This window comes from Tachysurus fulvidraco, chromosome 2 (genome assembly GCF_022655615.1).
Source record: "Tachysurus fulvidraco isolate hzauxx_2018 chromosome 2, HZAU_PFXX_2.0, whole genome shotgun sequence".
NCBI classification, from domain to species: Eukaryota; Metazoa; Chordata; class Actinopteri; order Siluriformes; family Bagridae; genus Tachysurus; species Tachysurus fulvidraco.
Genome location: NC_062519.1, coordinates 9412694 through 9438714, shown reverse-complemented (window position 1 = coordinate 9438714; position 26021 = coordinate 9412694). Strand labels below are relative to the sequence as shown.

The 26021-nt window shown below is 37.0% G+C and overlaps 1 protein-coding gene across 2 annotated transcripts; it reads left to right on the top strand.

The window, feature by feature from the left end:
* Positions 1 to 1231: 1231 nt before the first annotated feature.
* On the top strand, positions 1232 to 22831 carry timeless (timeless circadian clock). 2 transcript variants are annotated; one of them, XM_027165567.2, is made up of 30 exons: positions 1232 to 1390; positions 1613 to 1726; positions 2674 to 2827; positions 2975 to 3089; positions 3169 to 3231; positions 3455 to 3556; positions 4248 to 4403; positions 4519 to 4652; positions 5281 to 5368; positions 5703 to 5879; positions 6251 to 6468; positions 6585 to 6688; positions 8487 to 8656; positions 9621 to 9743; positions 10572 to 10723; positions 11328 to 11425; positions 11660 to 11783; positions 12086 to 12287; positions 12771 to 12910; positions 13305 to 13390; positions 13977 to 14097; positions 15556 to 15638; positions 16077 to 16225; positions 16351 to 16579; positions 16684 to 16752; positions 17076 to 17194; positions 18274 to 18517; positions 18641 to 18683; positions 20649 to 20725; positions 22138 to 22831. In XM_027165567.2, the coding sequence occupies exons 2-30, from the start codon at positions 1642 to 1644 to the stop codon at positions 22260 to 22262; spliced, it is 3750 nt and encodes a 1249-aa protein (XP_027021368.2). In that variant the 5' UTR covers positions 1232 to 1390; positions 1613 to 1641; the 3' UTR covers positions 22263 to 22831. The 2 variants fall into 2 exon arrangements, with proteins under 2 accessions (XP_027021368.2, XP_027021369.2); XM_027165568.2 differs by having other exon boundaries at positions 1233 to 1390; positions 1616 to 1726.
* The last annotated feature ends 3190 nt before the right edge of the window (positions 22832 to 26021 follow it).

The following is a 26021-nucleotide window of genomic DNA, read 5'->3' as shown; positions in this document are numbered from 1 at the left end:
AATGTATAAATAAGAGAGAGGAAACAAATATGATTTGCAAAACACATGCATTTTATTTTTGAACTCCTAGAACTATGAACGTGTGTGTGTGTGTGTGTGTGTGTGTGTGTGTGTGTGTGTGTGTGTGTGTGTGTGAAATGTTTACAAAAGTGTAGCCTTTGTTTTGTCTGGAGGCCAACTGAAATGCAATGCCCAATGCTTTGAACAGTGTTTGACAGTGTGTGTGTGTGTGTGTGTGTGTGTGTGTGTGTGTGTGTGTGTGTGTGTGTGTGTGTGTGTGTGTGTGTGTGTGTGTGAAGCTTGTTGGTAGATCAGATTTTGCCCCCAGCTGGACAAATGCATATAGCAAGTGTGAAATATTTACAAATGAGTAGCTTTTGTTTGGTCTGGAATGCCCAATTTGTGTCTGTGTGTATGTGTGTGTGTGTGTGTGTGTGTGTGTGTGTGTGTGTGTGTGTGTGTGTGTGTGTGTGTGAATAATACAAATAAGACAAATAATACAGTCCGTACTATGTTTGTATATGTATGTTACGCACCAGAACCAGCAGGTTCAGGGACAGCTTTTTTCCATCCACCATCACACTACTGAACTCTACACTACACCATTAGAACACTGTAAAAAATACTGTAGATAACTTCTGTACAATTATACATAAATGTACATATTGTATTGTTTATACTCCTCATTCTCTACACATATCGTGCCTTACATACATCTGCACTATTTTATTTACATGTATCTATATACCTTACTGTACAGTCTGCCTAATATTTCACATTCATGTATATATATACATATATTAGTGAACTTGTTTATTTAGCTTACACATTTTTTTAATGTCATAACCTTATAACCTTCTACTTGTTCCTTTACAACAGTGTCTGCACATTTTTTTTCAATGCCATAGCTTTAGAACCATTTACTTGTAATTTTCGGCAATGTGTCCACATCTCTGCACTGCTATAGCCTTTATATTTATTCACTGTACATATGTTTACATACGTATATACCTGTATCTATATTACATGCTGTACATATCTTTACATATTTATCTGCACTTGCCTATTTGCATAATTGCTACTCTTTGCCCGTCCGTCCGTCCGTCCGTCCGTCTATCTATCTATCTATCTATCTATCTATCTATCTATCTATCTATCTATCTATCTATCTATCTATCTATCTATCTATCTATCTATCTATCTAATGTCTGACGGTCCCTTTAATTCTGCGTCACTTCATCTGAACACGACTTCCGGGTATCCTGGGAAACGCGCGGGAATTTTATAAGCGCGTTCTGTTTTGCACGCTAAGCTACCGGAGTGTTTACAGAGCTAGGAATAAATAAACAATTATTCCTAACAGTTTGACAGCGTCGAAAATAAATAGAAAGTAAGTCTGCTATTTTCAGATATATTGTAAGTTGTAACAACGTTAACTCCGTGTTCAGTGACGGTCCAGTTTTGTGTTGCTAGCAGGTTTATAAGCCGTTTATAAGCGTTGTGTTTATACACTTCTGTTAATGGTCATGGGTTTAAAGTAATTCCCTGTATCTTGTGTTATGTAAATATTCTTTTGTGTGTTTTTTTTTTTTTTTTTGCTCTTTCCTCGCAGCAGAAGTGTTGTGTTGTGCTGATCTGTGCATGATGAACTGTGAGCTGTTGGCCACTTGCAGTGCTCTTGGGTGTCTGGAGGGGGATAAATATCACAAAGAGCCTGACTGCTTGGGTGAGTCACCTTTTGGAGCTTTAACTCACATACAGACTTTCATGACAAACCACAGCAACTTGAATGAATGAATGAATGAATGAATGAATGAATGAAGAATGAATGTAATAAAAAGGTCGTGTCCATTTTTATAGACACAAGCCTGATCTCAAAGCTTTGAACATTGGACTTGAATATCAGACTCGATACTGACGTATAGAGAACTTCATAGAGTTTAAGTTTGTCTTTTTCTTTCTAAAATTGTGCTGTTTATTTGGACAGACAAGTAAACTTTTTGTATCAGATCCTCAAGAAATGTGTGATTTGTCGGTCAACATCACGGGTTAACAAAATAAAAGGCACGGCTCATTTGCAATGCAAATCCAATTAAATACCAGTCCAGTGTTTTGTGATATTTAATTGCTGTGTCTCAATGAATCGTGAAAATTTTTTACATTTTAAGCATTCTAAATAGTAATGTAACTCTACAATCTAAAATAACAGAATATGTGAAAATGGGCATAAAGGCTAGTATTTTTATTGTTTTTATCAAATGTTTACAATGACCGTAAAAGCTCTGAAGCACATTACTGGATTTGTAGCGATGGCTTTTGGTGAGGTTTGAAGACATGTTCATTTTAATGTTGTTACACAATGACACACGTCTTAAAATTGAGGCTCAACACAACCGTGACACTCTGCTTTCTCGAATGTTTAATGATCTAGACGTTTTCCAGAACTCAGGTTATTTGCTATTAAGCAAACAATAACAGGAAAGATGTAAACGTAACTTACAGCCAACTCAAATGGCAATGAGGAAAAAATATATAATTACACCTCCATATAATAATTTATGCAAATGCATTGAAATATTAGTGAAATATTGTTGACAATTTTTTACTCGTTTTTGGCTAACCCACAGTTTACAAACTGCCTTATTTGTTTCTTGACTTTTTCCTCTCCATTAGAGAGTGTTAAGGATCTGATTCGCTACCTGAGGCATGAGGATGAGACAAGGGACGTAAGACAGCAGCTGGGTGCTGGAAAGATCCTCCAGAATGACCTTTTATTTATCATAACACAGCATGGACAGGACAAGCCTCTGTTTGATGCCTGCATCAGGTATATTTGCCAAACTTCATGTTAGGTGATGATGCACTGGTGTACATTGTTGTGTGTACAATATGTATATTGTTGTATCAAAGATCTGGCCTGTACATGGGGATTGGGGTTAAAAAAATATATAAACTTTCTTACATTTGTTTGCAGGCTCATGGTAAACTTGACCCAGCCTGCACTTCTCTGCTTTGGAAAAACCCCGAATGATGCCGTTTTTCGAAACCATTTCCTCCAAATTGTGACTTATCTTCAAGGATACAAGGAGGTAAGTCGTTTTCAGTGCTTCAGATTAGAGGTTGATTATATTAGTAGATATGATTACTTATTAATCTATTTGCTTTTAGGCATTTGCCAATGAGAGAGTGTTTACAGTCCTGAGTGAGACGCTGTACAACCTGCTGCAACTGGTGAGTTTTGCTGAATGTAACTCAAAGGCATCAGAAAATTTTTCATCATCTTTATAGAATTTATATAGACTGAATGTGCAAAAGAGTTTTTGTTTGTGGAAAAAAGTAGGTCAGTTTCTGGTTTTGAATGTACAAGAGAAAAACATCTATATCTAATGTAATTAAGCTGTACATTAATATTCTATATTAATTTCTTTTTTCCTTTTTTGTGTTGTTCTATCAGGATTGGGAACAGAGGCAGGAGGAGGATAACTTGTTGATTGAGAGGATTCTGCTGCTTGTCAGGAATGTACTGCATGTCCCTGCTGACCCCACTGAGGAAAAGGTTAGAGTTAACGTGCTTCAGCTTGTCCTTAAAACACTTATACGTGTACCTAAGGCTATATATTTACCGTATGCTGAAAATTTTGTAGACATTTTGCTATATCACTTGTATGTGGATTTTTCCCTAAACTGTTGCCACACAGCCAAAACAAGCAATTGTGCAGAATGTCTCTATGTGACGATTACCCTGTGCACAAATCAATCTCCATGAATACATAGTTTACTAAGGCTGGAGTGGAAGAAGTCAAGTGGCTTGCACAGAGCCCTGACCTTATCCCAAGTGAATGCTTTTGGCTAAATTGGAACTCCAACCTTGTGCCAAGACTTCTTGTTGTGCATCACTTGCCGTCTTAGGTTTTTATGGCTGTGTGTGCACAAATCCCCAAAGTCACACTCCAAAGGTTAGTCGAAAGCCTCCTTAGAAGAGAGGTTTTTGAAATGGGTACTCAGTAGGCAGGTGTCTGTGTTCCTATGGCGATGATGTGTATATTCCCATTTTCTTTCTCTTTCATTGTGTTGAAATGAAACCTGTACAGTCTGTTCCTGCCTATGCTACATGAGTCAGTTTTCACTTATTATCCTAATTATTAGACTTTATATTGGTATTTCATAACTTTGAGACAATGTCAACTGCAAAAAGCGCTATACAAATAAACTTGAATAATGCTCTGATTAAAACACCCTATCTGCAGAATGTGGATGATGATGCCAGTGTACACGATAAGCTGTTGTGGGCAATCCATATGAGCGGGATGGATGACCTGCTCAAATTCCTGGCCAGTTCTCAGAGTGAGCAGCAGTGGAGCATGCATGTGCTGGAGATCATCTCACTCATGTTTAGAGACCAGGTAGGTTCAGTAAACCAAAGAATATACGCTTTTAGTTTAATTTTGAAACATTTATACTGCATATATTATGCTTTTTAATGTTGGGTGTTTTGTGTATCTTCTTTGCTCCCTACAGACTCCTGAGATGCTGGTAAGTGCAGGACAAAGCCGCTCCACACAGGAGAAACAGAAAGACGCGCAAGAGCTAGAAGCTCTCAGACAGAAAGAGCTGGCAGAGAAACGGAGCCGCATGCTACAGAGAGGAACCAGGTAAATTAAGATGTTTTGATTTAGTTATATTTTGCATTGCTTTACAAAATAAGAGATTCTCTGTACACTGATCTGCTTTATATTTTCAAAGCAGTTTGGGAAGCAGTCATGTGAAAATTGGCTGCTTCACTGTAAAGGGACCAGACTGTTGATGTTTCCAAAATCATAAATGTATAACTGCTTTAGTAAACTGAAAATCCCAAAAGATCAGATTATAGATACTCTTCTACCAATGACATTCATGCTAGTTTAAAGCACTGACATCATGTTTTTTCTCCATTCTGATGATAGACATTAATGATACCAACTGCTGGCCATATCTGCATAATTTTAAGCATTGTGCTGCTGCCACTCGATTGACTGATTAGAGGCATGAGTGATTATGTAAACAGGTGTTCCTAATAAAGTGCTCAGTGAGTGAATATAAAGATTTACTCATTCAATTTTTTGCATGACCCCAGCATTGCTTTAAAGGGATGATCAAGAACATTACAGTGCATGTAATAAACAAGCAAGGAATTTATATTTGTAGATGCACAATACACTAGCCTACTGTACTGTTATTTAATGATCTGATGTTTGCTAAAATTTTTAAGCTCATGAAGAGTCTCTCTTTTCTATGTCTCAGGCACTCACGTTTTCGAGGCTCATATGTGGTCCAGGGATTAAAGTCTATTGGTGAGAAAGATGTCATTTTCCACCAAGGACTCCACAATGTGAGTAAATGACCATAACAATAAAGGAGTCGTTTAACAACATAAAGAAATTCATGCAATATTCCTCTTGCTCCCAGCTGTAGTTGACTTGTAAGACATGAAAGAAGAAGCTCATTGCTAGTTTATCATTGTGTAACCATGTCTTGATTACAAACTTTTGTATTTAGTGTAGAATATTTTGACTTTTTGCATCATGAGCTGTGAATGTTAGGTGAAACTCAGTTATATTCCTTCCATGTTAAGTACATAGTAACTGCTTACTTATTGGGGTTTGAGGGGATTCACTAGGTATTATTTTCTTAATCATATTTTTTATTTTTTTTGTATCTTTCAGTTTAAGAACTATTCTCATGATTCTGGGAAGGCCGTGAGGCGTGTGCCCAAGCGTAAACAGACAGCCCGAGACACCGAGACCCAGCGCCGCTCTGTCCTGAATGTGCGGCTCTTCCTGCGTGAATTCTGTATAGACTTCCTGGAAAACTGCTACAATAGACTCATGTACCTTGTCAAGGTGGCCACATTTTCCATCCAAATAAAACCACATGGTGAAGCTTAGATCATCTGCCAACTCAGCCAACACAAATTCAGTATAATGATGCTATAAACACCCTCTTTTTATTATTATTGTTATTATTTGGTATACATTACATTATTATTACTTTTTTTTATTAGTATTTGTATTATTTGTGTTTTTAAGTATTAGAATAAATGTTTCTAATCTTATTGTTAATTATCCGTTATGTTATTCATGCTACCATGTACACAGGTTTGTTTGACGCTTGTGCTAAGTACATTTCTCTACAACACCTTTTGATTCTGACTCTTTTCTCTATTCTGTTCTTTCAATTTATCACCTGTTTATCATTTGTACCTCTTTTTCAGGAGTCATTAATTCGTGAACAGGGCCAGCAGCATGATGAAACGTATTACCTGTGGGCTCTGAGCTTCTTCATGGCCTTTAATCGTGGAAATGGTTGCAGGCCTGAACTTGTCTCGGAGACGCTCTCCATCCGTACCTTTCACTTCATAGAGAAGAACATCACCAACTACTATGAGATGATGCTCACTGACCGCAAAGAGGCCATATCATGGTCTCGCAGGTCCGAATGAACAATCTGTTGCTGCTTCATCACTAAATTGTGACTGATATTATATCACCTAACATGAAGATATTATAATCATTAATAATTTATTCTTGTTTATATTTATCTTTCAGGATGCATTTGGCTTTGAAAGCTTACCAAGAACTCTTAATGACTATAAATGAAATGGATCACTCTAAAGATGAGAACATCCGCCAGAGTGCAAATGTTATCAAGAGTAAGAAACATTAAATGTTGAAACAGAACATTTTTAAAATGAATTTTAAAAGCCCTTTCAAATGCATATTTTACAGCTTCTTGTTGCTTTGGAGCATGTACTAGTCCTACTAGGTAATAACTGCCATTTCAGTAGCATATCTTGCAACATGCAGGAAATATCTGTGTTTACTCCTCATAAGCTGTGTCCCAAATGATGCACTATGTACTCTGCTGTCTAGTATATTTTAGATGGATATTATCGTCTCAAATGAAATTTGATTTGCATAAAAAGTCCCCCATTCCATTACGGATGGACAGATGTATGGAGGTACACAGCTTTAAGTATATTTCATCTTGTTGGAATTGACAAAAAAACATATGGGATTATAGGAATTTATAGGAAACATACAATAAATGAACTGACAGCAAAATTAATAATGTCAACTGATGTCGTACCATTTTACTGGAATAGGACAACTAGAGAGAAGTCTTGTAGCGACTGTTTTATACACAGCATTTCGTATTTGAACGTAAATTTGGACAACTTATGTCAAACACACTTCAGTTCCTTGCCTTCTTGGATATTAAAGAAACCTGTAATCAACATGGCTTTAGGACATCAGAGAAAAGGTGTGACTCATCCAAATGTTTATAGACAGCAATATATGGACATAAGAAGTCAGTACCCCTTACACTTACCAATATTCACGGATGGATCAAAAGCAGAAAATGGCGTAGCTGCAGCAATGGTGACTGGACATCAACAGTATGGAACTAGAATTCCAAAAGAATGCTCAATTTTCACAGCTGAAGCCTGTGCTTTGCTCTTAGCTTTGGAACACATTGATTCCAACTGAAGAACATTTATAATTTTTACGGATTCTAAATCGTGCCTTCAAGCAATGGAATCCTTGGAGCATAACCATCCGTTGATTGATACTATTTTAACCAAAGTCATCTTGGTGATCATCTACAGAATCAATCCTATAATGTAAATTTCTGTTGGATTCCAGGACATGTTGGACTTTCAGGAAACGAGCGAGCTGATGCAGCTGCTAAGAAAGCTTTAAGGCAGAATGTGACTGGATGCCAAATTCCTCCCTCGGAATATAGACCTATTATCAATGACTATGTACTAAATAAGTGGCAAGAGGAATGGAATACATGGTCGAATAACAAATTGTTTGAAATACACCCTGAAATTACTACCAGGTCTCTAATACCTACGAGCTCAAGATTCGATCAGATGATCTTAACCAGATGTAGAATCGGACATACAAGGCTGACACATGAATACCTGCTGAAAGGAGAAGACCCCATTCAGTGCTCGTACTGCAGCATTCCCCTTACTGTCAAACACATTCTGTTGGACTGTCCTGCGTATAATGACCACAGAAGGTTATTTTATGAGGCCAATTCATTTAAAGAGCTATTTTACAAGGTTTCATCAGAAAAAGTTTTAGAGTTTCTGTCATATATTAATGTAAAAAATTTAATTGAAGTTGTCTATATTTGTCAATATTTATTCCTGTGATTTTAGGTTATTTTAGTTCTTATTAACCGTTCTTGCCATGAAGATAGCCTCAGTAGCTGACATGGCAGTAAACTACAGTAACTAACTAACTAAAACAGCATTTCGTCTCCAAAGCTGTGTCTTTCTGCCATGTTAAGAATGTTTAGCTATAGTTTGATGACCCGATTCTTGCTATATTGCAGTTTTTCCTTATTTTAAGCAGGGTTGATTTTTGCATGGTATATTGTTACTACAAAGTCCTTACTACTTTTGAATGTCTAATCCTTTATTCCCTTTTTTCCAGCTAATATTTTCTATCTGATGGAGTTCAGGGAGATTTTCCTCACCCTCTTGAGGAAGTTTGATGAGAGAATGCAGCCGCGCTCATTTCTGCGCGATCTGGTAGAATCCACGCATCTGTTTTTACGAATGCTTGAACGTTTCTGCAAGGGCCGGAACAATCTGCTTGTGCAGGTGAGCCACAACAAGGGTGGGAAATTCAGGGGAAAACTCACTGGCCTAATGGCAATTGGGAGAAATTTTAAATTCAGGTTTTTTTTTTACAGGCCTGTTGTGCTTATTTTAACAGAGCTGGATTGTCCATATTTCCACTTGGAAATTAGTTAACGCAAGAACTTGGTTGTAATGTTCTAATGAGTTCCTCTGTGGGTCTCTGTCGGAAAGTGTGGCCTCTGTTATTGTCAATCCTAGTAAAAGGGGTTGAAAAAATAAAAATATTAGTCAGCAAGTTTGTCTCAGTACTGAATCATGGTTAAATTGAGTGGACAATTTTAAATGAATCTTTCATTGGTTCATTGAAGACTTTATCAGAGCCATAGTGTTGCCTCAGATTCATTTACCAGTGAATATGAACGCCTTAATAAAAAAAAAAAACAACTAGTGGTATAATCACTATTCTGGCTTCATGATTTTAATCCGGTTATTTTTAACCTAATTTGAATGAACAATACAAAACAATGTGCTTTTCTGTCTGTATCAAAGCAAAAATAAGAAATAACTATTGATAGAGGTTTAATGGTGCAAATAAAATGTACTACAGTTTCACAATATCTTAAACAGAAATGTATAAATTTTTTATTTAAACTGCATCTGTAGCTGTGAAATAATACACATTAAAGGCAGTCATCACAATCTGGAGCTTTTCTATTACATGTATAGAAATTGCAGACACTTTGCAAGACTGCAACCACATGAGCATCATGCACTTTATATTTTAACTCTGTTTAAACAGTGCAGACTCATGACATGCACAATTAATAGAATTACATACATAAATAACAGCGTAGAATTGTCACTCACACATTTCCACAATGCAAAACATTATATATTTGCATAGCGATTCACCATATGTCAATACACCCCTAGTAAAAACTGTTACTCCTATTCTGTCTCTCTCTCTCTCGCTTTCTCTTGCAAGAAAAAAAAGACAAAAAGGAGAAAGAAGAAAAAGAGTTCAACTACACAGATAGAGAATACTCCTGAAGTACTGGAGGAAACATGGCAAATCGTGTCTCAGGAGCTCAGGACCTCTGGCTTTCAGGTTTATCTTGTTTTTTTGTTTTTGTTAAGCTTTTCTCCCTTTATTTTTAAGTAGGTTTTAGAAATATTTGGATTTTAATAAATGGCATAATGGTCCATGATTTATTAATTACTCTGTGTGTTTCTTCTATTTTCTATGCATATCAGGGCTGTTAACCTGAATGACTCGATGTGCCAGGCTTCTTAACTGGAGTTTGTTTTAAAAAATAGTGGATATTATTTTTATTCATTTAGGAAAAGCACAGACTTAAAGCCTCAAAGAGAAGAAATTTTAGCTACCGGTGTTCTTAATATGCTTCATGAAATATATTAAAATTTGGAGTACAGATCTAAAGTGCTCTGCAGTTTAACAGTGTTTACATGTTCTGGCATGTCTTATGCATAGCAGAAAGTTAATGTTGTAGATAAAATGAGCATTAAATATTGGTCCTATGTTATGTGCTTAATAAAATGTGGTGCAGCCTGAAGGTCAGTTGGCAGGCTTGTAAGTCTTCGTGTGTTTTTGTGTGAAAACATGAGTTGTATCTTGGTGTATGGTGTAGTTTTTGTAGGTCTATAAATATACATTTCAGGATTGTAGAGTTTTCTCAAAAAAGCTGTCCACCAAGATGAGACTAGAATACTAAGATCATGAAGCTCTTGATCATGTGACCATGACAAACCAGCAACATGAGAAATGATTTCTAACTTGGCCTTCTTGACAATGGTTTTGTCAGTCTGTACAGATCTGCACTCTGGGGAATTTAATTGAGTGAATTTCTGTGTGAATTCTGCATGCCCAGACATTCAATTATAATGGATTCAGTTTAAAAATGAAACTCTATTGCAGTTATCAGAATCTCTGCGAGAGGGTGTGGTGCCCTTTGATGCTACCTCTGCGGTTCCTGTTACTGAGCAGAGGACTGAAGCAACGATTCGTATTCAGGATGCTTTGCTGGCCCGCACTGGGCCAGAAGCACTCGGGTTACTTCGAGCTGCACGGTAAATCAGTGACATCATTAAACATGAGATTCTTTCTCCTGTGATGGAAAATTTTAGAAGCTTGTCTAATTTTGTATCACAGCGTTGCATAGTGTGTAACATGAATGATGTTAGACTGTATATATGCAACTGCACATTTTATAGAATGTATACAGGTTGTATATATGTATTTTTTGTGTGTACTTTTTGAGCTAATTAAATGCAACCCCCATGGGATAATTAAAAAAAATGTTGCGTTAGTGACATTTATCCTCTATTCGGATATGGTGAATTTGGATTTTCATTATGTATGACAGTTCTGTTTGTGTTATTTAACAATCAAATTCTTGCCCAGCGAACAGAAACTTTATAGCAAAGCAGATAAATATATTTCCCCAAAGTGACCATATAATATAGCAAGCAGTTTCATAGAACATTCTTTTTATTCTCCAGCCAGTTTATTGATCGTTTACATAGACAGTTTTGTGTACATTATGTATTTTCTAGAAAAGTATTGAGTAGATTATTGTCCATTGATTACTAGCTAATCTCTTCCTTACTATTGAATACTGTCTGAGTATTGAGCTCTGATTACACCCTTTCACTGCTTACTCTACATTCTCAGCGAGGTGTGGCCAGAGGGAGACGTGTTTGGTTCAGCGGAGGTGGAACCTGAGGAAGAGCTTGATCTTCTGAAGCAGATTCTCTTTGCTGAACTTCCCAGTAAGCTAATTTCAAAATAGACTGTATTATTACTTTTAAAATCAGCCAGTGCAGGAAGCATACTCAGACAAGTAAAAATCCTAAAAACTTGTGTAAAGTATGCGGTAAAATTAGTTATATATTTTATTTGGGCCATAAACAGTAACTGGTTATAAGCTTTAATAAGTAACAACAGTCACTTGTTCAGAAATAACTGTATTGAGCTTGCTGAATGTGTTCCTTTGTGTTATTCAGGACCAGCTCAGGCTGAACCTGCAATTGATGAGGTTGAGGAAGGTGCAGAACTGGACGAGGAAGATGAACTGGAGACTGTGCAGGTGTCAGAAACAGAGTTCAACTTTTTGGATTTTATCAAGAGGTGTGTGCAGACCCATTCAGATTTAAAGCTCTTAGTCTTGCCAAATGTTCTGAATTTTTTCTAAATCATTTGTGTAAAACTCATCATTGCCTCTAATCACCAGATGTGAGTCTGAGTTTTTGGTGTGCTTAGTTTAATAACAAGCTTATTGATTTTCACGATGTACAAGTTCAGTATTTCCCTTTTCATTCAACTGGAAATACAGGTCTACACTTGCTCATAACATGCGCATAATTGCCATATTAACGATGTGAGTTTAGTAAGGACTCATTCCCCCACTCTTTCTTTCTGCCCCTTACCAGGTTTGCAAATCCAAACATTGTTCAGCCATATTTGGTGTTGCTCCGCTCATACTCAAAGAACACACCGCATACCAACCACTGCATTGCCCGTATGCTTTACCGTATTGCTGTGGATCTGAAGATGGATGCTTTGCTTTTCCAGCTTTCTGTCTTCCACCTCTTCAATAAAATCTTCACTGACCCTGCTGCCTCAGCCTATAAGGTGGTTTACCACAATTCACTCCTGAAACTCCTAGTCTTTATAATTTTGTACACTTATATTTTATTGTTTTATCCAATAGGATTTAAGACAGGATACAAATAAACAGCTAAGGGTCTTGCTCAGGGGCCTAAAGGTGGTAGCTTTATCAAGCCAGGATTTGAAATCATGGCTTCCTGATCAGTAGCATAAAGTCTCTGTACTCTGCCTAGCAAAAAATAGGTCAATTAACTTTGTCATGCTTTTAATGGTTTAAGGTTTGTGATTGATTATTGTTGCTAAAAATTGAACCTGACTCTAACTAACCTATCAGAAAACTAAAAAATAAAACTCACTTAAAAAAAGAGTATATTAAACTTGCCTGAAAGTATGGTATAGGTCACATCTGATAGAAGGCAAGGACATTTTTACAGTCACCAACATTATGGTAATATACTGAAAATCTGTCCTTTTATGTCTCTCTTCTTGTTTTCCCACCACTGACAGGAGCTGCTTACTTTTGCAAAGTATGTTGTGAACCGGTTCTTCACTCTCACTACCCATAACAGCAAAGCCTTCATTGAACTACTTTTCTGGAAGAATGTTCACAATGTAAGACAGATGACTGAGGGCTACAGTGCAGATGAGTGAGTGTGTTTTATGTGTTTGTCCTCATCAGTATACAAACTGAACTTTTCATAAATATTTTCTTAGTGAACAAAGTGGCTTAAGGATCAGTGAAATCATATCTACATATCTTTTTGCGTGTTATATTTAAACTTTTTTGTTTTTTAGTATATGACAAAGGAGGATTCTTTGCAAATGATCTCAGTGTTTGTAATTGCCCTGTTATGGCAGATAAGAAATGTTTGTACCGTATTTTGTATTAATATTTGGATTTTCTGCCATTTGTATTCTGTTATGCAACTTTGTAGATTAAGACTTTAAGCAATGTTTTACCTGGTCCTTTATCTGTGAATTTGGCTGTATTACATATTATTGCATTATTGTGACTATTGTTTTTTATTCTCTTATTTGTAGTGATGGAGCTAAGAAAAAAGCCATTTGGACACCAGAGGAAGAAGAGGAGCTTCGACGAGTATATGAAGAACACAAGGATTCTGGAGGTGAGCCTCCTGTTGTATGTGTACGAATATTGTGAGTTATTTTTAAACATTTAATGTTGTTAAATTATAAAAAATCTCATTTTATTCCTCTATTACATTATTTGTATTGCACAACACAAGGTACCACATATTGAAGTTGCCTGTAGTTTATTTTTATTCTAAATAAACGCAGACAATAAAAGCACCTGGTAAAATAAAGTGACCCGTGGTTTTGCCTTTATAAAAGGCTCAGACAATATTAAGAATTGCTGGAACAGTTGGTTGCATTACTTTGCATTTCTAAGTTATGTTTTATTTTTATATAAATTGCATGTAAGCAACCATATGTTTGGCTTCAACAGTGTGCTGATGTTTAAAATTGTGCAAATTGTAATTTAGTGCATTAACAGTTCATTAATTGTTATAAAAGTTATTAAATACTAATTAAAGTTATAGGGTTATTAAAATTCCTTGTTTAATAGGTATTTCATTGTAAAGCAGTGTGAACTAATGCTGATTGATTAATTTTCAGTATTCACAGCCTTTTTGAATCAGCATCAGTGAGACTTTTTATATTGGGTCTCTTGTGTTTGTTTTTATACATCAGTTCCTGACATAGTGGAGACAATTCTACCATTGCTTGGCACAGAACGCACCAGACGACAGGTTGTGATTCAAATGGTGTCTATGGGTCTTGTGGACAGCGTAAAGGACCTGAAGAAAGACAGGTGCTTGTCCGGCTTTATTTTTCACAATAAAATGAGTAACTTGCACAAATTACCAGGCACAAACCAGACTGATGCCTTATTTGACCGACAAGACAGAGTAAAATTATACTACACATGACCGCCTCTATTATCAGGTTCATTTATAACAGTTATTTGAAGGTTCATTCAATGGTATTTCTTAACTGGTCACTTGCTCAGGAATTGTTAACTTTTCAGATTTTTCAAAAACTTTAAACTTTGCGGTTTTCTGTATGAAACTGTTTTTTCTTTGTCATTGATATTTATTTAAAATATAGAGTGTCTTTAGAAAGAGTGTCTTTAGATTAAATCTGTCCAGCATAGTATTAGGGACTAAATATTCAGAAAAGTTTATCACTGTCATTTGGCTCAAATGGTTAAGGCTCAGGATGATGATCAAGGCCCAGAGTCCCTGAGCTGCATTAGCAATGCAATCATAGTTGACCTTATACTGTAAACCCCAACTTTCCAACAAGATATTTGAAGAAAAGCATTTCCTACTTATGTGATAAGTAAACACTTTTGTCTGTCTGTCTTCCTTTATGATTTAAAAGGTATGCATGTGTAGACAACTTACTTTGTCCTTAATTTTTTTCAGTTCATTGCTGCTCATATGAGTGAATTTTTATGCTCATTAGTGCTTAATTCATTCAATGAAATTATTTACTTGTCTTCAAAGAAGAGTTAAAGGTAGGGGCTCTGATTTTTGAAAGCCAATGTTGACATATAAAATCACCAAAACCAACACACCCCTAACCCAAATGGGTCCCACCCCTGTATTTATAGCTCCGCCCAAACATACATACGCAACCCAGGCAACTAATGAAAAGAAATGGGTCTATCATAGTTGAAGGAAAGAACAATACAATTGCAGATAAACAAACAAGCAAAAATGACACACAAGCATAATCATGCAAAGGACGGCATATATTAGTTCTGTGTAACAAAGCAAAACCAACGTTACTCACCTATCGAGAAGGAAAAAAGCAACCTCGTTGGCCGCATATTCACAGATTGGATATTCCCGAGTCAATAACTCCAATCTGTGAATATGCGGCCAACTTCCCGCTCCTTCAGTTCTCTCCAGCGCTGGAAAGCTGATCCTATATTAACACGGGTCCTACTTCTTGCCTTATCGTAAGCCTTTCTTCGCTTTCTTTCTTTGTTTTCATCCTCCATGTCAATGATAAAACTGCTTTCTGCTAATGTCACACATGCGCACTGAACACTCTCTCCGCACATATTGACAAGACACGCCCCTTTCTGCTCATTGGCTACACGTTTGTTTTGTTTTTTGTTTATTTTTTGGCCCAACTTTGAGAAGCATTTCTCAAAAATCGGAGAGCCTAACTTTAATAGCATTAACACTGCTTTCACAAAAGACAATGTATGACATTATTTGGCCATAATTAACCACTTTCTCTCCTGTATTTTCTAAAGAAAAGGTACTCATATTGTGCTCTGGACTGAGGAGCAAGAACAGGAGCTGCAAATGCTCTTTGAGGAATACAAAGACTCTGATGGCAAGTTTTGATCTGTTTTTTTTTTTTTCCCCTGCCAAATTGGTGACACATATTAGCCAGTTGATGTTATCAAGTCTAATTTTCAGTTTGATTACTAATATTTATTACCAGCTGGGGCGGAGAGCTTTTAGGTGCCGGTTTCACATTGTAATAACTGTGTGGCTAACCCTAGGAGTTTCAAGATCACATATGTGATATGTAGTAATCTAAAGCAGACAGATAATGAGATATAGTAGGTATAGTGAGTTCCTCTTACTTTCCAGCTACGTTAGCCTTGTAGGTCCATTGAAAAACTAAAGCAACAAACTTCTATCCCCAAGCATGGTTTTGGATCCATTTGGGAACTATTAGGATAAAGGTTCACATTTAAAATTTTATAAAACTATTCCATTTTGGAAGCTTACAAGTAACTTGCTCTGAATTGCTCTGTGTTTGTAGATGTGCTGGGAAATATACTGAAGCGCCTGACTGCTAAGCGCTCCAGAGCACGAGTCGTGGATAAAATCATCAGCATGGGCCTGGTTTCTGAGCGCAAAGAGCTGTATAAGAAACGGCGACGTAGTACTGCTGGGAAAAGCCGGGAAATGGTAGACTCCAAGCTCAATCTAAAAATATTTTTTATATATTGATCAGTAGATCTTCTTATCAAGCTGCATTCTTAACCTTTGCAAAGTTACTGTATACGTTTAATGTATACGTCTCATTTTGACAGACCGAAGAAGACTTTTTTGCCGACCTTAGCGGAGAACCGAGAGGTGATATGATTCACAGAGATGAGGAACAAGATGGAGACTCGGAGGAGGAGGATGATGACGATGATTGTGATGAAGGAGAAAAAGAAGAAATTAGACCTGTCCGCCAAAAGAAGGTCAACAAGCGAGAAAGTGTTGTGGAAAAAAACCTCAGCGTGGAATCTATGGCTCAGCGCTTACAGGGAGAAGGTGAATACAAACAGTTCTTTGTGTTTCCACCCTCATTATTTGTAATGTGTACATTTCATCATCATGACAGTTTGATTTACACTGGTGTCTTTCACTCTTAACAGGCATGTCAGGACCGATCTTGTGGCTTCAGAACTGCCTGAACAGAGCAGCAGATGATCGGGAAGAAGACGGTAATTGTAAATTAAGATATAAGTACTACATGTTTGAGCCACTCAACCATCAGCAGTATTGTACAAGGTTTATAATTTCCTTAAAGGACACATATGAGACCTGAGAAAAGAAGCAGAAAATTCAATAAAACAATTCTGTTTATATATGTGTGTGTGTGTGTGTGTGTGTGTGTGTGTGTGTGTGTATATGTGTATATGTGTATGTGTATGTATATATATATATATATATATATATATAAAATGTGTGTGTGTGTGTGTGTGTGTGTATTTGTGTATATGTATGTTTTCAGTACTGAAATAAGTGACTTTATTGAATATCTCAGGTGTTTCTCACCCTGTGGCACTGGTGCCTCTGACGGAGGAGAATGAAGATGCCATGGAGAACAAAAAATTTCAAAGGCTTCTTTGCAAAGTTGGCATCCGTGCACCAGCTGATGAACAGGTTAAACTAGAAATTTATCTAGAATTGTATTGTGGTTCCAGCTGCAAAACGATGATGATTGTTGTCTAACCTCACAGTCAAATAGCTTTTAATTTCTGCTTCTCATTTTAAAAATATCCTCTGTGAAAACTGAAGTTTCAGTGAAAAAATTGGCAAGCCCATTTCTTTGCTAGACATTGGGGTTTGAGAGCAAAAAATTTGAGACAATAGAAAATTTTGAACAAAATTTCTTGTTATTAACATCTACATGTGTTAAACAACTTAGAACACGGTACCTTTTGTTTAAACCCACACATTTTTCAAGTGATCAAAAATATTGGAAAACATGACTGCCCGGTTTTTCCCCAAAACAACTAAAAGAAGATGCAATACAAGCCTTGAAAAACATCACAAAAAAGAATGTAAGAGATTGGTGATGTCAGTGGGTTGTCAGCTTAATGCAGTTATCAGGAACAAGGGTTATGCAATTATTATTTAATGTAATTTTTCTAAAGACTCTGTATATTCCGAAAACTATGTGGTTTAATATCAATGGCCTATGACACAAAAATTTGTTTTTGCTTGTTGTATGATAAAATTAGTGTACTGGAACTAACCTGGACGGTTTATGGTTTGAAGCACTACTTAATTTCAGAGTACTTTACAACTATAGTCAAAGAATAAATTCAGCTTCACACTAAACAACCATGAACCGTTTAGAAGCAAAAACACTAGGATACAAGATCCAGTTCTCAAAAGTCCTGTGAACCAATGTTCTGTATGTGTTTTATGGCCTTATTCAAGTGATTTTATAATGTTTCATTTTTCACTAACCATGCATAAACATTGTTTTCTCAAAAACACAATCATGTACATACATGCTGCTCACATATTATTGTAGTCCAGTTTGTGCTGATTACAGTGATATTACACTTTAGCCATTTATATCTTCATAAGCAACTGAAAAAAGCACAAATGTCAGGATATGACAAAACTTCTCCAGGCCCAAAAAACCCTTCGACCCCAGAGGGTTAAATGTTATATTTTCTATACCAGCTGTTGTTTGTGACCGCAATTGTTTTGTGTCCTTCGATGACCAGGAGTCTTTTTGGAGGATTCCTTCAACTATGAGCATCTATCAGCTACGGTCAATTGCGAGGTCTCTCGACCAGGTAGAGGAAAGCGAAGTCAAAGTTCAAGAGGAGATTGAGACCGGGATGACGGTGAGCCCTGAATTGGAGCAGAACAACGATGAAGACAGTGACTCACAGGAGCTTAGATCTCAGGCACTCCGAGCCTTGCTCCTGGCTCGCCAGAGGAAACGTCCCTCTGAGGACACCAAAGGTAATTCATGATTGAAGACTTTTTAGATCAGTCACGAACATAGTGCTAACATTTAGGTTTACTATTGACTTTAATAGAATCTTGACTGTTTTGTTTTAAAAACTGTATTTCTCTCATTTTCAGAAAAATCTGATGTAGAGGCCACTTCTGAAATGAAAGCACAAAGGTAGGTCCTCTAATATCCCTGAAAAATGTCAGCAATTCTCAGCACAGCATACTGTATACTGTGTACAATCAGTATTCTTTACTTAATCAGACTTTATTAGGAACACCTGTACGTTCATACCATAATCTAATTACTTATTTAGCAGAAGTACAATGCAAAAAAAAAATAAAAAGATACAGGTCAATTGTTTCAGTTAATGTTGCATCAAACATCAGAATGGGGAAAAACGTGATCTGTCAACGTGTTGACTGAAGCTCTTTAAGTGTGTCTGCATGATTTTTGTATTGTGCTCCTGCCACAGGAATAGCTAGATAACAGCTTGAATGTACATGTGATCTTAATAAAGTGGCTGGCGAATGTAATTTGTACCATATATTTAACCATCAAGCCTCACATAGCGAGACCATCAGATTGACGGCAGAAGGTCTGGACTTAATAGCAGCATTTATTGCCCAAGGAGCACTCAAGAGGATGTTTGACCAACATATAATGCAACTAATCATGGTTCATTTTGTTCAGCTTTATGTTTAGGGGCATAAAAAATGTAAAGTAGATGTGCACCTGTAGATGGTTCATTTAAGAAAGTTGTGCAAATTAATAAGTCTACAATGAATTTCACAAAATAAAAAAAATAAAAAACAGCGTTTTGCTGATCCTCATAAGTCTTCATTATCACAATTGTAAACATGACTGCTTCTTTATTCCATTAAGTAGAGCATCACAATGGCTTTCTGTTCAGGTGTACTGTCAAAATCCTAGATTTCAACCTACTACAGAACTTGTGAAATGTTTTTAAGTGCTTTATGAGGTCACACCCGTGAGCTGATGGCTAAACGCCTGTGACCTCTGAGGCTGAGACTATCAAGAAAATAACAAGCCGTTCTCAAACAATGCACTCAATTTGTACTGTCAAGTTTGGAATTAGGTGCATTATTTTACACATACCAGGACAGATCTGATTTGTGTCTGCATTGCAAATTGACCAAATCTGATCTGGTTTGCACTGCACTCACAAGGGACATCCATGTATATTGTCATTGTAACAACCGAAAGCTCTGTACAGTGAGTAATACAGAGGTGACAAATGTTATCTAGTTTCCTAGCTACAGGTTTTTGTCTGTTAGTTGATCTGAATATATTCACCAGACAAGAGTAAATAAAAAAAGATTTATTTTAACAGGTAGGAGACAAGTCACTTTTTTATTTTGTTCTAGACATGGGTTCTTTGACCTGTTTTTTTTTCCCTCTTGGTTTTTTTCTGTCATTTCTGTGTGTGGTGCATGGAGGAAAGTAAGACATGTTTAAAAACATGTTCATCTGATTTGAAACCACAAACTTGAAAGTGTTATTTAGTGTGGTTTCCATTTGACTGCATTTTTCCTGACATTTTGCAACCAGACCAATAAATTTATCCAGTTTCAATGTCTTTGCCCTCATTGGTGCAACACTCATTACAAACTGCTCAGTCTTTCATCTGCCATCGTGGGCTTGGGTTCACCAGTTTTAGTGCAGAATGACTCACAAGAATCAGTAAGAACTGTGATCGAAAGAAGTTTCTTTGAGCTCTTTAACTTTACAAAGTAGCTGCTTCAATGTCCCAAAGCTGCTAGCAATATGACAACAGAGGGTCTTGGCACATCCTACTGTCTATTCCTCAGTCACACTTCCAGGATCTCCATCTGTCTCTATCTGTTCCATTTTGTCCTTGCTGTTCAAACCAGTCTCTCTGACCGTTCTTCATGCTCTAACTCACCTCACCTCAGCTATCTCTCCACCTAAATGATTTGGCCCTATTCAACTTTGTGAATAATTGTCTTTTTGTTGTGAGAAGTAAGATGTACCGCCCTTTGGAACGTTGTAAAGTATTTTTTTGCTTGTTGATGTGCAAATCGTTTGCCATGTTGTTTTTGTGTGTGTTTTGCATGGTTTGTTCCAGTCTGAATAATAAGCCCTTTCTGTTCTTAGTTCTGCTGCTTTTAAAGGTAAAACCTCGGGAAAGAGGAGTCGTGTGTTGGATAGTGATGATGATGAGGATGAGAGAGGTACTGTAAAATACTTATAATTCTAATATATTGACTTTCCATTATCTCTGAAACCCTGACCAAATTTGTGGTGGTGTTTTTTATTTTTTATTTATTTATTCATTTAATTTGCACGATTTTTTTCTGGCCAAAGGTATGTGGAAACTTGATCAAACCTATCCCTATGTACTTCTTGTGAGAGGTGGTCTTGTATTAACTAATCTTTTCAGGTAACTAGCTATTTATCACTTTCATGTTTGTGGATGTAGGAGGGGTGTATTTATTTTCCCCAAAACAACAACAGGTTTCAGAATGTTGGTTTACTTATTCTGAAAAAATTACAACATAATGAATCCTGTTGTTGTTTGTGTGACCTCTGGTTATTTGTTTATTAAAGCTGGTAAGGACCACACGATAAATAGTTTGGCCCTATTAAATTAATACAGTTGAAGGAGGGTGTACTTTATTTTCCCCGTGGCAATATAAAAGCTTGTTGATTATCCCAGTCCATAATTCTACAATATTTTTGATGGTTGCTATGGGATATGTCTGCCGATTCACTCAAAAGAACATGCATGACGTCTGCTGCTGTTCACTGTGATTCAGGTCAGGGCTCTGTGAAGGCCACTGGAGGTCTTCTGCAGCAGACCCATCAGACCATGTCCTTGTAGTTCTTGCTTGGTGTATATGAGCATTGTCATGCTGGAACAGGAAAGGGCCTTCCCAAACAGTTGCCACAAGGTTGGTACCATTCAGTTTAAAAACACACTGCATGCTGTAGTATTTACATTACTCTTCAATGGAAATAAGGGGCCTAGTCCAAACCCTGAAATATAACCCCAACTCCACCACCTTTTGCTGTTAGCACTATGCATTCCGGTTGGTGCATCCTACAATCCCAGATTGCAAGCAAAGCATAATTCATTGCTCCAGCGAACACATTTCCACTACTCCAGAGTTCAGTAGTGGCATGCTTTACACCACTCCAAACAAGGCTTGGCACTGTGCATAGTAATCCTAGGCTTGGCCAGCGAAACACATTTCACAAAGCTCTCGACATGTAGTTCTTGGGTTAATGTTACTTCCATGGGCAGTTGGCACTCTGTAGTGAGTAATGCAAAGAGGCTAGGTTATATATGTGGTATGTATTTGACCACTGAGTGACCTGGACTCCGAGTTTGCATTGTCTAATGCTTTGTGGCTAAGTTGTTTCTCTTCACACTATATAGCACTTACAGGTTTAAAGTCATTGCACTCTTTTGTATGACCCATGTTACTGCCAGGGTTTGTCTCCCATTATCTATGGGTGTGGTTGAAACATCCTCAACTCACTAATTAGGAGGGAATTCCACATACTTTTGGCCAAAAAAGTATACCTAATATAAGTGGCTGTGGTTCTCTTAATTCTCTGCTGTTTTATTATTGTTTTGCAGATGAAGCTTCTCCTAAAATGAACATTGAAACTGAAGGAGGAAATCAATCTGATGAGGAAACTCACTCTGCTCCTGCAAAGCGAAGGTGCCACAGGGTGTTGAGTGATGATGATGATGAAGACTAGAAGCTGTGAATTTGGACCATCTACTTAATCACCCATCCTCCAGAACGAATCTGTTCAATTGATTCATATTACAAAAGTTTATATAAAGAGTTAAGAGTCTATATATAAGGACCGTTTATTCTGCTGAGCATAGCAACAACCTGTTCGTACAGTTTTCGTTTGTAATTCTGTAATAATTTGGAATCTTGGTGGTGTCTTATTTCTGATCTCTGAAATGTTCATAGCCCACATCTGAACACCACCCTCTTCCATCAATGCATCTCTGCCCTACAACACATTAAACATGTTCACGTGCACATTTCCTAGCTGGATTTCTAAAGACATAAAAGTTTAATACCTTCATGTCCTCCAAAAAGTACTATTCCACTTAACTACATTTTTCCTTGGCTTGTACATCTGAGCGATAGATCCAGTGTTGCAATGAATAATTGTCAATGGTTTGCTGTTTGTTATAAAAATGGTTATAGTGTTTAAGATCTTACCTTTTAATACCCTCGTTTTCAGATTGAGTTCCGTCGCTGTGGGATAGTTTCTGCAAAGACCATTGAATAAAGTTTTGATAATGTTGACATTGTGTACATGGTAAGCTTATAATATTTTGCTAGTCATTTATAATAGTGAACTGAATAAATTTTATTATTATTATCTGAAAAAAAAAACCCATTGCAAACCTTAAATTTATCAATTTTATGGAAATAATTTTTAAATCTTGTTTTGACTGAGGTTATCTTGAGTCATGTTAAGTTGTTCAACTTATAGCCTCTAAAACCTCTCAAAGTTAACTCATTTTAAATAAACACTAAATTGTTCTGTTGTTAAACTGTTGAAAGTGAGTAGATGTATATTGGCATGTTCTCGGGTTTATATTACAGAAAGTATTATAAAGATGCAGAGAAGGGGGAAAAAGGGGCAGCTCTATTTCTAATCAAAGGCGAGGGTCTTTTGCTGCCTCTGCAACTGTGGTGGGCCAAGTCTCGTTCTCCACATCTGGATCCAGTTAAGCACTTCTTACAAACACACATCCGGTCAGACTTTCATCCCACAATTGCACTATGGAGCATCCATGAGTGGGTGTGTGAAGTGCAAGAGAGGGAGGGATCTCTAAAAACACATGTCTCACTGGCACTCTGAGGGAGCCCCAAGTGCTGGGAATTACTTTCACTGCGTTGTTTAGGCTGTTGCTATGTGCACTGGAAAAAAACTGGGGACGCTGACGCCTGTTGAAGACATACCACAATCATGACTCGTCTAGAGCTGAGTAGCTTGGCTCTAGTCAGTTGCCTTCTTGAAATACTCTTGCATATTACTTGCATTAAGTGTGCTCAGTGTGCGGTGTAACTAACAAATCTTGGATCTGAAAGTTACATTATGTAGTATGTATGGTTTACATCATTCTGACACGTTTACCTTTGAGACCTTGGGGAAAGGCAGGGTTTGAGAAATGTGATGGGAATAAAGAGGGAGGAGAATTGTCTTTGGGCTAAATCATTGTTGCCTGATTGAGCAAATTCCCTCATAGGACTGTATTTACTTTTCATTGATAAATTTTTATTGTGCCAAAAGCTTGAATAAAATGAAAGAATAAAGCTGGGATAAATGTGAGTGAATAAGATTATTAATCAATACAGATGCAGGCTGTAATCTGCATTAAATATCCTATGAGTTATATTATCCTATAACTGCCTGAGAAATGATGGATAAACTTTAGACGAGGATCCAGGCTCGAAAAGGAACCATCTCCAACTGGGAGATGACAAATAATGACATTGTAAATAATTTCATTTACAACACTATTTAGTCAAGTGCAGTTGTGTAACCATGAGCTTTTGAGCAATGTATCAGCATAATTCATTATAGGTTTAACTTCAAGTCATTTCTGTTGAAGTTATGAAATGTTAAATGATGGTGACTTCATTCAGTGGACGTTAATCAATGCACAACTGATTGTAGCAACAGCAGTCCAAAGCCATCTCTATGGCCATTAAGTGGTACTATCTACAGTAATCTCATGTATCTCTAGGCTGCCATCTGGGGCAATCCTCAGCAACAGTAAGTGGCTCCAATTGATGCGATTCCAACATAAATAGCAACTAACTCTGGGAAGTGATATTCCAAAAAGTACATATGGACATGATGGTCAGGTGTCTAAAACTTTTTGGCCATCTGTATTCTTTTTTATTTTTTAAGTGTTTTCAAATCAGCAGCCATCTATTAAGATGCAGTAATTTAATAGTTGCATTTCAGCATTTTGACCACCAGATGTTACTAGCATGCACTCAGTAGGAAAGTTTAAAATATTGAACCTTTTTACATTTGCTCATGTGGCTGATGGCCATATTTATATTTAACTGAGGATTTAGATTCTTGTGTATTATCGTTAGAACTTGTAGTTTGGCTGTGGAATTTGAATTAGCTTTACAATCAGAGGCACAAAACTTTAACCTCATCATGCCTCCTTTTTAAGAAAACGATGAAAGTTTCATCATTAGTGTCTGGCTTAAAGCTGTCCAAAATATATATTCACATGTTGGATTTGTTCACCATGTGCTGCCATATGAACTTTCTCTTTTCGCTGTCTGTGACTGTTTTTCTTAGATTTACATAGATTTGGATATTAAAATTAAAAGCCTTCCCCTTCGTGAAAACCTTATCTGGCTAGCATAAATCAGTGGTCATTTATATTCATTGGAGCTTTTCACACATAAAAACAAATGTCTGTCATCAGGCCCAACTTAGCAAATATCGTTGTTAATATAAAAATCCATCCATCTATCCATCCATCTTCTACCGCTTATCCGGGGCCGGGTCGCGGGGGCAGCAGTCTAAGCAGGGATGCCCAGACTTCCCTCTCCCCAGACACTTCCTCCAGCTCTTATGGGGGAATACCAAGGCATTCCCAGGCCAGCCGAGAGACATAGTCCATGGTCTTCCCCTGGGCCTCCTCCCGGTTGGACATGCCCGGAACACCTCCCCAGGGAGGCGTCCAGGAGACATCCGAAACAGATGCCTGAGCCCGATTTTATATTAATATGTATATAATGTATATCAAATATAATATATGTGATGTATTGTGATTATTGTCAGTGTTGTATTTTTGTTCTTTCCATGAGAGGTTAGCAGCTGCATGCTGTGCTGAAATCACAGGGAACACGGTTGATAGCACAGTTACAAGGGCATTTAGCAACATTTTAATACATGAGACACAATTATTTCATGAATCAATTATTATGTAACGAATATTATAATTTTGGTTACATTAGAAAGGGTAAAGACATTACTGAAAGTGTGCATTTTATCTTATTTTCTACATCCAGAGCAGCCTGAAATTTATTGTGGTGACAATCGATTGCAACTTGTTGGTCAAGAAGTGATTATAAGCTAAACCTTCTGACTGGGCTCATACACTCCATGTTGCTATAGTAACACTGACACTAAACCTCCCTGTTTGTAGGCACGTACCTTTAGGTTGGATGCAAATAAGCAATTCATGACTGCCACGTGAATTCATACACATGGCTGAAAATCTTTGCTTCTATGCATACATAGAAAGCGATATTACATCTCACATCAGATTACACTATGGTCAATAAACTAAATGGGGTCTGAAGGTGAAACCTTCATGTTAATGTATGTCCATAAATGTCCATCATGTCACCGTAAAAGCAGAAAGCTCACATTTTTACTCTCTTCAAGGTACTTAAGGATGCTGGAACTCTGTTGTGAATCAAATTTAAGCCCATGTCCCTTGTTCTGATATGC

Coding starts and splice junctions, on each gene's coding strand:
- timeless (XM_027165567.2), top strand. CDS start 1,642: ATGATGAACTGTGAGCTGTTGGCCACTTGCAGTGCTCTTGGGTGTCTG. Junction 3,557..4,247: donor CTGACCCCACTGAGGAAAAG/GTTAGAGTTAAC, acceptor CCCTATCTGCAG/AATGTGGATGATGATGCCAG. Junction 10,724..11,327: donor GGGTTACTTCGAGCTGCACG/GTAAATCAGTGA, acceptor CTACATTCTCAG/CGAGGTGTGGCCAGAGGGAG.